This window comes from Vulpes vulpes, chromosome 15 (genome assembly GCF_048418805.1).
Source record: "Vulpes vulpes isolate BD-2025 chromosome 15, VulVul3, whole genome shotgun sequence".
NCBI lineage: Eukaryota > Metazoa > Chordata > Mammalia > Carnivora > Canidae > Vulpes > Vulpes vulpes.
The window spans coordinates 79,608,277-79,621,546 of record NC_132794.1 but is presented as its reverse complement, the minus strand read 5'-3'; the positions used below and the strand labels follow the sequence as shown (position 1 = coordinate 79,621,546).

Genomic DNA, 13,270 nt, shown 5'->3' with positions numbered 1-13,270 from the left:
AATAGCAGCTGGCTTGCCTGGCACTAACCCCATGACAAGATTGTCCCAAGAGTTAGCCTGCACAGTCCATAGTCCCTTACCTGCAATTCTGAAATCTAAAAAGTCCTAAAACTGCTAGGTTTTTCAAAAGTTTGCACCAAATTCATTGGCAACAAAACTTGCTGTGAACCAAAAGGAAAGACTATATAGAAGCTTTGCCCCATCCAATGTGGTATGCATGTCTGTCACTACAGAAATACTGCTGTGTTTGATTGTAAAATATTCTGTTGTCCAAGACTCAGAGCAGGGGAGAGAGGTGTCACATAATGAAGTATATATGCTGCTAAAAATCCTAAAACTTCTGGATTCTGAGACACCTGGTCATCAGGGTTTCAGACCACGACCTGCCTTTATTTATGTAATCGTCATTACAACCCTCCAAGGTTGGGGACTACTGCTGTGGGTCATTTCCAGCAGGTGAGAAAACAGACACAGGTGCACACAGCATAGTGGGGATGGGTGCCAGGCCGTCCAGCTCCAGAGTCCAGTCCATACTCGCCCCAAACCCCCACACATCTCCTGGTCACAGGGGCACATCTTCCCCCAGAAGAATTCCCAGCCTATCAGAGAGAAGCCTTATGCTTAAGAAACTGAAGCAAAAGATAAAGGGACAGACGATGGAAGGGAAGCAAACAGAACTAAGAGACCTGAGGAGAGGAGCCATTTACCACTGGTAGGCTCCCTGAAGCCTCCGGTCCTCCAGAGTCTTCATGTGGCCTAGAGTCAGGGGCCTGGCTGCAGTCCCAGCTTGGCCACTTGCTAACAGGCGTGGGACCTTGGACAAGTCACAATGTTCCTGAATCTCTTCTCTCTACTGAAAATGCAACCTTTGCAAACTATAAAGAACCATGAAAATGAAAGCCAGAGGATAATAAACCAAACATTCGTTCTTAGAAAGGCCAAGAAAATCAATAACCCCATTATGAAGCTAATGAAAGAAAAAAAGAGCAAAAATACACAAGAGTAGGAATAAGAAGACATAATCACAAGGGTGTTTGTCCTCTTTAATGGTAATAGCATGGCAACAAATTTGAAAAGCTGGAAGCAATGAGTAAAAACCTGACACCACTCCAGAGAAGCTGAATGTCTAGCCTGATAAGGGGACCAGGTGCTGATCAGCCAGCCAAATTCCAGCCAGCCTTTACCCAGCAGACACTTCCAGGACTCCTTCAGGTGTTTCAGCTCCAGAAATCATTTTTTTAAAGATTTTATTTATTATGAGAGACACAGAGAGAGAGGCAGAGATACAGGCAGAGGGAGAAGCAGACTCCCCATGGGGAACCTGGTGTGGGACTCGACCCCCGGACCTCGGGATCACGACTTGAGCCAAAGGCAGACGCTCAACTACTGAGCCACCCAGAAGTCCCAGCTCCAGAACTCATTTTGTGAAGCTGGCATAACCTTCATGCTGAAACCCTGAACAGGCAGGTCTCCAAAGAAAGTTAAAGACCAATCCAAGTTACAAATACAGATTTTTAAAGGAAATCCAAAGATGATATTAACAGAGTGAATACAGCAGTGTCATGAAGGACTAATAGGTCATAACCAAGCAGGGTTTCTTCCAAGATGTTTCAATAGCAAGAAAACTTCTGGTGTAATTCATGACACCTGTAAGGAACAATCTTTTGATTCTATCAATTGACACCAACAGGGAACTTGATAACATTTAGGAGCCACAACTAACAAATATTAAAATACCAATGAAAGGAATCTATGTCCCTGTGATAGAGACAGGAAACATCACCCCCCCCCAAAAAAAAAAACCATTTAGGAGCCACAACTAACAAATATTAAAATACCAATGAAATGAATCTATGTCCCTGTGATAGAGACAGGAAACATCACCCAAAAAATGGCAACCCTATGGACACCTGTAGAGTGGCTCAGTGGTTGAGCATCTGCCTCTGGCTGAGGGTGTGATCCCAGGATCTGGGATCAGATCTCCCTCTGCCTATGTCTCTGACTCTCTGTGTGTGTCTCTCATGGATAAATCAATAAATCTTTTTTTTTAAATGGCAACCCTAAAGCCATTTCTGTTAAAATCATAAATAAGAATGCTGATGTCACTATTTCACTCAACACCATCCTGGAGGTCCCGACACCAGTGACAAATAAGAACATAATCAATAAGCATGTGGAAAAAAAAAAAACAGAAGACTATCTTTTGGTGATGATATGATGATGGATCTAGAAAACCTAAGAGATTCTCATTTTTCAAAAAGTTATTAGAATCAATACATAGGTTTAGCGATGTGTCTGGATAAATAGACTCCCTGAAAGCACCAGTTGTTGCTCTCCATACTAACAACACGATATCAAACCATATAAGCTGTAAAGTCATTTTAAATGCTGTAAAATCAAATCTTTTTTTTTAATTTATTTTTATTGGTGTTCAATTTGCCAACATACAGAATAACACCCAGTGCTCGTCCCGTCAAGTGCCCCCCTCAGTGCCCGTCACTCATTCACCCCCACTCCCCGCCCTCCTCCCCTTCCACCACCCCTAGTTCGTTTCCCAGAGTTAGGAGTCTTCATGTTCTGTCTCCCTTTCTGATATTTCCCACGCATTTCTTCTCCCTTCCCTTCTATTCCCTTTCACTATTATTTATATTCAAATCTTAACAAGTGCCCTTTTCATATTGATCAAGAAAAGTTTATATCATAATAGGGTCAGTTCTATCAAAGTTAAACCTATGAATTTAATGCATTTCCAACTAAAATTTCAGTCAGTTTCTCCCCCCCCCCTCTCTTTGGTAAGGGGTGGAGAAAAGTTGAAGGTGAGAAAATCAAATAAAAGAATTTAAAGAGTCATGTGGAAAAAGATGTATTCAAGGAAAGCCAAAAGGTTTTTTGGAAAAGAAAAAAATGAGGACTTCCTTGCTCTTATTAAGGAATACCTTAAGGTCTCTGTTCAACACAGGTGCTACGCATCACAGACCGGGGGTGAGGGTGGGGTAAGTGTAAAGAGGCCAGAAATAAGCCCAGTACATAAGAATTGAATGTAGATAGTGGTGGTTTCTCAACTCAGTGCAAAGGGGTGAATTTCGATGATGCAATCACAGCTGCCTTCACAGAAGGAAAAGATTAAATTGGATCCGTATGTCATACTATTAACAAAAATAAATTTCAGATGAAGGAAAGATTAAAATAAAAAAAAAGTAAAAAGAATTTAGGAGAAGGATGTATAATATGCCCACTAAGGAGGTTCTTTTTTTTTTTAATCTTTTTTTTTTAATTTTTTTTTTTTTTTTTTAATTTATGATAGTCACACAGAGAGAGAGAGAGAGGCAGAGACATAGGCAGAGGGAGAAGCAGGCTCCATGCACCGGGAGCCCGACATGGGATTCGATCCCGGGTCTCCAGGATCGCGCCCTGGGCCAAAGGCAGGCGCCAAACCGCTGCGCCACCCAGGGATCCCAAGGAGGTTCTTAAAGTAAAACAGGAAACCAAGAAGTAATAAAGGGAAAGATAGGTATATTGGATTGTCACGTTTTAAAAAGTAAATGATAAAATACACCATAAACAAAGGCAAAAGGCAAATAATAGGAGGAAATAAATGCTCTACAGGGAGAGATAAAGGATGAATATCCACAATATACACATAGTTGCTTCAAACTGATAAGGAAAAGACAAATATCCCAATACTAAAATGGGCAGAGAATGAGAGGCAGTTGATAGAAGAGGAAACATATGGAAAAATCAGCACAGGGAAAAATTCTCCAGGTCACTAATAGTTAAGGAAATGCAAATTAGTTACAATGAGATATCACTTCTGACTCATTAAGTTGGAGGCAGAAAAAAAAAAAAAGTGGGAACACCCAACCTCTAGCAAGGACGGCCTCCCCAGCCCTGGCTGTGAGCTGCTGCAGGCCTGGGCGAGCGCGAGCGCACACTGTGACACCTGGGCCGGGGCAGCTCACATGCCTTACCGTGCACCTGTGCGGCTAAGGTGTGCCTCTGAGGTTCTGGATTGCGGTGGGTGGTCAGAGGGTCCCCAGGGCGGGGTGGCATGGCCAGGCTGATGGGAGGGGCACAGGGTACCAGCGCCACTGAGCGGGTGTGTCCCAGCTGCATGAGCCCACGGGATGGGGGGAGGCGGGGGAGGACACTGCCTGCCCCAGAGAGCAGCCTTCCCAGCCCTGCAGCCTCTCCTCTGGTGCCCGGGCAGTAGGATGAAAGTGCTCACAGTGAGCATGCACATGCGAGGACATCCCAAGCATGGCTGGTGGCAGGAACACAAACTTGGAGACAATCCGAAGGCAGTAGAGGATTGACTGAATGAAATCTTTTATGTCCAGATGATGAATTGTTGCACCACCATTAGTAAGAATGAACTTGAGGTATCACAGCCGACCTGAGGGGTTTCCACAGTGAGTTAACAAAGCGGAAAGTAAGACACAGAGCAGAGATCTCATGTCATCCATGCAAACTGAATGCACAGTGCAGACGGGGCAGGGCCGGCACCTGTGTGGGTATGGAGAGGTGCCCCAGGACACAGGTGCACCGGTAATGAACACTGGGATGGACTGGTTAGGGCACAAAGTGAGCCAAAGAAAAAAGAGACCTTCCTTATCACAGTGTTCAACAATTTATGGGAAATTGAACAGGTAAACACATCTGCTCAAAAGAAGCTGGATTATCAGGTTATTTTTTATTATGCTCTTCTGAAGTGACTAGAATTTTTTTTTTTTACGATAAGATTTCTAATCAGAAGCAAAAAACTACTTTGTTAATAAAAACACAAATTTAAAAATCAAAAACAGCAAGGTATTTCATGGCACATTCTAGAGTCCCACGGTACCACTGAGCCTGGACAGGAGTTGGGGGGACAGCATGATGGGTAGCAGGGGACAGCCCAAGTCAACATGGCCTTAGAGGCCAGTGTACAAGTTCAAAGCGGAAGCAAGGGGGAGTCTGGACGAGGCACTGAGTGAAGAGACGGGCTGAAGGCAGTGCCCAGGAATGAACAGTGTGGGTCCCATCCCAGCTCAGCTGTTTGCCCAACGTGTGACTTGGGAGACCTACACAACCACTCTGAGCCTCAGTTTCTCCCTGCTAGTGGGGATTAAATGAGATAGTACAGCAGAGCACCTGGTGGCAGAGGGTGTCCTCAGCTGCAGAGCCAAGTTCCAGAGCGTGGCAGGCCGCCCATGTGTTCTGGGAGACCAGGTGCCGAGTCAGGTGTCTGTGGGGCCAGGCAATTAGGACAAAATGAAGGAAACTCGGGAGGGGTGCCGGCTGGGGGAGGGGCAGGACAGTGGGTGTGGGGGAGCAGCGGGGAGGTGGAGGCAGTGGCAGGGAAGGGAGAAGTGGGGTGAGGGGGGTAGGAAGGGTGCAAACAGGGAGAGCAGGGGCCAATGGCAGAGGTGGCACCATTCAAAAAGGATGAGTGCTGTTCTATAAAAATGTGCATTCAGAGTTCACAGACCTCATTTTTGAAGAAGACCTGATAATTCGGATTTTTACATGAAATTATCTGATATTAAAAGTTAGCAACTAAATTGCATTAATAAATAGACATGAATATTGGGAAAGTCATGGGACCCCTGGGTGGCACAGCAGTTTAGCGCCTGCCTTTGGCCCAGGGCGCGATCCTGGAGACCCAGGATCGAATCCCACGTCGGGCTCCCTGCATGGAGCCTGCTTCTCCCTCTGCCTGTGTCTCTGCCTCTCTCTCTCTCTCTCTCTCTCTCTGTGACTATCATAAATAAATAAACATTTAAAAAATTCTTAAAAAAAATATATTGGGAAAGTCAAACCTTCCTATCCCAGGCGAGCAGAGTGGAGCTGGCTGTCATAGAGCACTTGAAACATGGTGAGTCACAGCCCAGGTGTTCTGGTACACACCTGATTTCAAAGGGTTAGAATGAGGGGGATATATTGGGTAAAATAAAGTTAGATCATTAGCAGAAAGTTCACCTGTTTCTTTTTACTTGTATTACTGTGACCACCTGATACGGCTTGCACTGTTTCTACTGGACAAGTTTGCCAGCGAGAGACAGGGAAATCACCTCCCAGAACAGTCCCGTTACCTTAAGGAGTCCACTGAGTTTGGCCCCTCCGCCCAGTCCCGGGCGACCGTCCCCCTTGGTCTGTCAGTCGGCTAGCCCGCTGGTGTCCCAGGAGCCGGCCTGGCCCGCAGCTCCCCGAGCCGTATCCTGCTCCTTCCACTCGGGTAGTTCCTTCTCATCATAAATGTTCACCCCTCCAAGGCTCCGTGTGCTCCCCTGAAAGAGGTCAGGACAGCACTCGCGTGACCTCATCCTGCTGAGTCCTGAACCCGTGCAGGCTAGTGGCTGTTGTCATGGGCAGAGCTGGAACCAAGGAACTGGAGGGCAGGGAGGGCCGAACATAGGGTGACTTCCACAGAGGCGTCAGCTGCCAGATCATGGACTTTGGGGGCTTTATTTTCTGGCATTAAGAGGTGATCTTTTTTAAAGAAGAGGTTGATATTACCTCCTGTTTGGCATTTTAGAAAAAAGTCACCTTGGCCGCGGTGTGGAGTCCAAACTGGAAAGGGTGCGGGCAGGCCTGGTCTCACCTACAGGAGGCCCCTGGCTGCAGGTCTGGGCTCAGGTGACCGTACCCTTGGCCACTGCATCCCCAGGACCCTAGCACCTGGGGAGCCGGGGACCTCATCCAGGGCAGAAAGGGAAGCAGGTGTGGCAGCTGGAGGCTGCGGAACAGCAATGTTTAAGGGAAGAACAGAGGAAGGGCAAGTGTGGGACACGGAAAAGCAGCCATCAGAGCAGTCGGCAGAAACCAGGAGGGAGGAAAGCTGGGGGCCTGGGTAGAGGAGCCGAGCGATGCACTCAAAGCACCCGGCGTGCTCCTTGCTGGGATTTTCTTGCCATCTTAGTCACTAGCCATCACTCGGGGAGTAAGTAAATAGTGCTGCAGATGGCGGGACTGAGGCTCAGAGAGGCTCAGGAAGGTGTCCAGCGTCCCACAGATGATGTAGATGATGTCGTAAGTGATGTCACTGGGGTGGGAAATGCAAACCTTGGGCTCCCTGCACTCCTTGGTGATCCTCTCATGACTAAGAGGCCCCTGTTTAAGACATGTGGATGGATTCTTCTGGAATTTCCTGAGAGGCCAGGCTCTCCTACAGATATATAGAACCAAACATTGCCATTCATTTTCTTTTTCCAATGTATCAGCTCAACCAAGTCCCAGGAGATGAAAACCCAATTTTTCTCCCTTCGGATGCAAAATATGACTGGCTTCTGGCCAAAATCTGGGTGCGCTCCAGTGACTTCCACATCCACCAGACCATCACTCACCTTCTGCGCACACATCTGGTGTCTGAAGTCTTTGGCATCGCCATGTACCGCCACCTGCCCGCAGTGCACCCCATTTTCAAGGTAGGGCAAGCTCCTGCCTTGCCCAGCAGAGCAGGGTGTGGGCACGGTGGGGGGACAGAGGGAGCTGGGGCACGGACCACCCCACGGGGCTGGCGCTGGGAGGAGCCAGCAGAGAGGGGCCCTTGGAGAGATGCTCAGGAGGCAGTGGTACAGCTCTGAGCCTCCGGGTTCCTGAGGACACAAGGCCTGGGCCCAACACAAGCCCTGGCTGGCCTGGGAAGAAAGTTTGGAGAGGCCGATGAGGTCAGTGTGAGCCTCGTGTGATCCGCGGTGGTAGTCCCCACCATCACCACCCTTCTGTCTTCCTGAATCCTACTGACACCGACTGCTGGGGTGATGCAGGCTCAAAATAGCTCTCTGGGCCTGTTTCCTCATCTGTAAAGCAGAGAGCACTTGCCTCATAGGATTATTGTCAGAACCAAAATAGTTCACGAATTCAGAGAGCGTAAACCCATACCTAGCACCTAGTTAAGCACTTGACAAATGTTGGCTATTATCATTTTTATCATTATCATGTCACTCAGCATCGAAGCTGCATTCCCCAGGCCTCCAGCAGCCCCTCTGCATCGGACTGGGGTGCAGGGTGCTTGGGGTCTCTGGGGGCCCCTGGGGGTGCAGACCTGGTCAGGATGAGGCCTGGCCAGGCCTGCTTTGAGGCCTTCTCCTGCTCTTCCCTGCAGCTTCTGGTGGCACACGTGCGGTTCACCATTGCCATCAACACCAAGGCCCGTGAACAGCTCATCTGCGAGTATGGACTCTTTGACAAGGTGGGCACCTCTGTGCGGGCCCCACTTCTCCAAACCTCCACCCCCATGCCAGATTTCCTCTCAGGAGACAGACCTCTAGGCTCTGTGGTGGTAGTGGGTGCCTCGGAAGGGTTGGAGGCCGGAGGCACTCACAGTGACAGCTCCCCACATCCTCTGGCCAATTTGTGGCACCTTCCATACCAGTCACCTCTTCCCTTCCAAATGCGCTGCTTGCTTCTCACTTCTTCTCCTGGCCTGTGTCACCCTGTAGACTTCTCCTGCTCTTCCCCATCCTCTGGCCTGTGGGTAGAGATCCTGCCTCCTGGCACCCACTCCTCCCTCCCTCAGCTGGGCCTACCACCTGCCTGACCCTCACATCCTCCCAGGCAGCACCTTGCCCATTCGGACCCCCTGTGGCCTTACCACGCCTGGACCCTCCCAGTATCCCTCACTCCTGCCCCCTTTCCTCTTCGATCACCCATTAGTGAGGCAGTCACATCATCAGTGAGGCCGAACCACCGTTTGGGTTGAAAATGACAAAACCCGAGTCAAACTAGCTGAAGCTGGAAAAGAAGTGTATTCTCTCAAAACCCTGGACATAACAGAGGTGAGAGCGCCTCTGACCCTCCCAAAATGGACCCAGGGACTCGAATAATGGCCCCAGGGGACAACCACACCAGCTGGTACTCTGCCTCTCTTTCCACTGTGTTGGTGCCATCCTCCCAGTCAGGCCCTGCAGACAGGCTTTCCCCCGAGGGTGAGGGACTGGGACCTCACCACAGGGAGCTCTGGGCTCACGTTCCCACATGGCGACTGCCATATCCCATCCAATTAGAAGGTCCAAGGAGCATCTCCAATCACTCTGGCTTGGGTTAAATGACGCTGTGGACCAATGTGTGGCACCCCAGGATGCAAGTCCTCCTTTGAAGGTTCTGTGGCCTGACTGCCCAGCCACCATGTAAGCCTACGTCTCAACAGCTGGGATGAGGACCAGGATCCCTTCTTATGTATCTCTCCAGCCCTCACCTAAGCAAACACTGCCCTCAGGAGAGCTGTATGGTCCTGGGGGCTGGTATCTGCCCCTTTAGCCCAGAGATGAGGTCACTGAGAGCAGTGCTTGGACTCTGGGCAGCCTGTGCTCAGCATGAGAGCAGGCCCCGCCCTCCTGCAGCTTCCCCCCCCCCCACCCCGTCTCTGCACACACCCCTTCCACTGCAACCTCTGGCACTGGATGGGGCACAGGTGCCTCTCCGTAACCTCCTCATTGGGCTGCCCTTGGTATTCCCTGAATTAAACATCCCACCTCCCAAACTCACAGGACATGGGCTCGCCCCTCCACATGCCTGGCCACCCCAGTGTCCTTTCAGTTTCTTGTGGAGAGCTCTGGGCAAGAAGGCTGAGGAGGTCTGCCCAGGCTCAGCTCATGGTACTCTTTCTCCTCCCACTCAAGGCCAACGCCACAGGGGGCGGTGGACACGTGCAGATGGTGCAGAGGGCCATGCAGGACCTGACCTACATCTCCCTGTGCTTCCCCGAGGCCATCAAAGCTCGGGGAATGGACAGCACAGAGGACATTCCCTACTACTTCTACCGGGATGACGGGCTCCTGGTGTGGGAGGCCATCAAGACGTGAGTGCACGCTGGGGCTGTGGGGCCTGCTCTGTGCAGAGCGAGGGGAGGTCCTGGAGGAGGAGAGGCCCAGGGTCTGGACGTCTGACTCAGTGGGCCAGAGATGGCTCCATTGTCAGGGCACTGATGGAGGAAGGAGGGTGGATGTGTGAGTGTGGGTGAGTGACCTGAGTCTGGACATTAAGGAATAAATCCGGGGGTCACCACTGGAGCCCCGCCCTGGGGCCCAGCTGCAAACCCAGGCCAGGTCATCCACTCCTAGCTGGGCCCCTCCTCCTGAGCCAGGTTCACGGCCGAGGTGGTAGGCATCTACTACAAGAGTGACCAGATGGTGGTAGAGGACCAGGAGCTGCAGGACTTTGTGAAGGATGTTTATGTGTACGGCATGCGGGGCAAGAAGACCTCAGGTACACACTGCCCCCAGCTCTCCCTCTGGCTCTCCCTTCTGCTCTTCCCTGCCCCTCTGACTGCCCTTGGGCAGTTCTGGCCCCAGCATCCACCTTAGCACCTGGTGCTGGGGCCAGAGCCCCGTAAGGGGACCCCTGGCCATCAGGAGGTCTCATGGGAACATCTCAGGGACTTTCTGCAGCCACTGAGAACCAGGATGAGAAACATCAGAGCCCTGGCCAAGCTGCTGTCTCTCCCAGTGTCTTGCCCATGGCTGGGCCCCCCGAGTCCCTGTGTGGGGGAGCTCAGGGCCTGGGGTGGGGTGGGGGAGGGTGCCCAAGGGTCATCAGTCCACCCCCCCAACCCCAGGGCCTCAGCCAGCCCCTGGCTCTTCACTAGGTTTCCCCAAGTCCATCAAGACCAGAGAGAAGCTGTCGGAGTACCTAACAGTAGTGATCTTCACGGCCTCGGCCCAGCATGCAGCAGTGAACTTCGGCCAGGTGGGCAAAGGCTGGGCGGGACATGGCCAGGGTCACCTTGACTGCTGCTGAGGGGCCCGGCCAGAGCCACCCCTCTTTCTGGTCTTCTGGGGCTGGTCTCAGGCAGCGTCAGGGACGTGTTCCGCCCACTAAGCTGAGGGCAGCAGCCAGAGAGGGGACGGTAGGCGGCCTTGCGGGAGCAGGAAGCCTAGTACAAGGAGGGCAGGCGTGTGGCCGGCGCTCTCAGTGGTGCAGGGAGGGACGTGGGCCACTGCAGGCAGTGGGACCAGCCGGGGAGGCACGCCTGTGTCTGTGTCTGTCCCTGCAGTACGACTGGTGCTCCTGGATCCCCAATGCTCCCCCAACCATGCGGGCCCCGCCACCGACGGCCAAGGGTGTCGTCACCATCGAGCAGATTGTGGGCACGCTGCCAGACCGTGGCCGCTCCTGCTGGCATCTGGGCGCAGTATGGGCACTGAGCCAGTTCCAAGAAAATGAGGTAAGCGCGGGAGACATTCTGCCCCTTCTAAAGGGCAGGTCGCTCGCATGTAACCCATTCCTCCGTCTCAGGGCTTAAGCTGGACTCCTGCTCTCCAGAAATCCTGACTTCCAAGGCTGGGGGTGCCCAAGAGGTCCTCAGGCCTGCGCCTGGATGGAGCTTGGAGCAGGGGAGCAAGGGACTCTGCTCCCCGGTGACTACCCCGAGGGAACAACCAAGAGTTTCCTGGGAATCTTTCCAGACATTTCCATGCACACACCCTTTACTGAACCTAATGTCAAAGCTGGGTATCTCAGGATCTCAGGCACAACCCTGTGGCATTAGCTCTGTGTTGCACAGAATGATGACCAGTTCTACCAGCCCCAGACCCATGTGCCATTTTAGGGGGCACTGAGGTTGCTTTGGGGACTTTGCTAATGTGTTAGTCCTCCACTAACATCTTTGCACGTGTGTACATGTCTTTGCACATGTGTTCAGTAGCGCCAGATGACGTGTTCCTAGTAGAGGAATTTCTGGGCCAAAGAATGTTGAGACGATCTGTCCTCCACAAACTAATCCAAAATCTCACCCTTTCCAGCCCTGGGTATGAAACTTTCCAGTTTTAATAACCCAATAACTTTCATAAAGCTCTATCTAGTTTGAATTTGCAGACATCTGTGTGAGTGTACAAACAAGCACAGTACCCCAGCAGGGCCTGGCCATGGCCGTCCTGGGCCGGAGAGGCAAGCGCTGGCTCCTGTGCCCCTGCTGCCTGGAGCCCAGATGGGAAGGCAGGACCGTACAGCCGCGTGCCCACCACAGTCCCCCGTTCACTCATGTCATTACACACCCTGGTAGCCACCCCACAGCAGGGCAGTTATCTTTCCCAGTTATCTGAGACCCCAGACCAGCAGCATTCTTGGGGTGCTCTCAGCAGGTGGCAGTGGATGGAGGGAGGGAAATGAGCACATGCTCCCTCGCTCACTTCCCAAGAGATGGTCTCTGGGGGTGAGACAAGGCCTGTCATTTGACATCACCTCAGCAAAGATTAACCTGTCTGTATCTGGGCCCTTAGCTGTTCCTGGGCATGTACCCAGAAGAGCATTTCATCGAGAAGCCTGTAAAAGAGGCCATTGCCCGGTTCCGCAAGAACCTTGACACCATCGTCAGCATGATTGCTGAGCGCAACAAGAACAAGAAGCTGCCATATTACTACTTGTCCCCAGACCGGATTCCCAATAGTGTAGCCATCTAAGAAGCCACCTGAGCCAGTCTCACTTGGATATGGCTAAGCTACGGCTTAGCTCGAGGCTAAGCTCAGGTCCCAGACTCCAGCCTGCCCAGGTGGGCAGGCACCCAGGTGGCCCTGGGGCAGACCTTGCAGCTTGCTTTTCTGTGGCTGCCACGATTCCTCAGGCCCAGGCTTACTGGCTTCAAACCAAAGGATGTCCAAGTTGGGCCATGTTATGCCTAAGCTTCAGTGCATTCTAAAAGTTTTTCCCTCAATCTTTAGTGAATCCCATACTCTGATCAGAGTGAGTACACTGCACAAATCCGTCTGACGCAGAGCAGGACTGTGTGGCCTCCTGCCCTGCACCCAGCTCAGTGCTTCCACACCAGGCAGCAACAAGAAGACAACTGATAGACATTTGTTCTCATTGGGAGGCATGATTATTTTCTGTTCTATTTATGCTTAGTCCAATTTCTTGCATATACTAGATGCCCAAATACATCCTTGTTGAATAAATTAGGAATTGTTGTCATAAAAATAAAGAAGTGCATTCAAAACAAGTCTCCTTAAACATGCTATATTCCAATCACCCCAAACAGCTCACATCCCCTCTTCCCACAAAAAAAAAAAAAAAAAGGGCGCCATAATCACTGTGATTCCCTAGGCAAAAGTGCCCCCTGCCAAAAAACCCAGTCTAGATAGAAGGTGGTTTTCCCAACTCGTTGCTCAGAAAGCTCCACTTTTTCTTCAGAACACCTCCCAAATGTCATCCACCCTGGGGAGGCGTCTTTGATTCTCATCTCTCCCCCCAGGGCTTTGTCCCCCCAGGATAACTATTGTAATCCTCCCATGTAGCCTCTCCCTTGGACCTAGGGCCCCTGCAGGACAAAGAACTCACCTTCTATGTGTGCCCAGGG

At 51.3% G+C, this 13,270-nt stretch overlaps 1 protein-coding gene across 2 annotated transcripts in view; it reads left to right on the top strand.

The window, feature by feature from the left end:
* ALOX5 (arachidonate 5-lipoxygenase) overlaps nucleotides 1–12,913 on the top strand; it is a 57,313-nt gene extending 44,400 nt beyond the window's left edge. Inside the window, exons 8-14 of one of the 2 annotated variants that reach the window (XM_025990024.2) lie at nucleotides 7,200–7,403; nucleotides 8,084–8,170; nucleotides 9,600–9,778; nucleotides 10,064–10,185; nucleotides 10,565–10,665; nucleotides 10,973–11,143; nucleotides 12,198–12,913. In XM_025990024.2, the coding sequence (XP_025845809.1) occupies nucleotides 7,200–7,403; nucleotides 8,084–8,170; nucleotides 9,600–9,778; nucleotides 10,064–10,185; nucleotides 10,565–10,665; nucleotides 10,973–11,143; nucleotides 12,198–12,377 (1,044 nt within the window). In that variant the 3' untranslated portion in view covers nucleotides 12,378–12,913. Of the gene's footprint in view, nucleotides 1–7,199; nucleotides 7,404–8,083; nucleotides 8,171–9,599; nucleotides 9,779–10,063; nucleotides 10,186–10,564; nucleotides 10,666–10,972; nucleotides 11,144–11,214 lie in introns of both variants that reach the window. The other variant, XM_025990030.2, reaches the window with a different exon arrangement.
* Nucleotides 12,914–13,270: the final 357 nt, after the last annotated feature.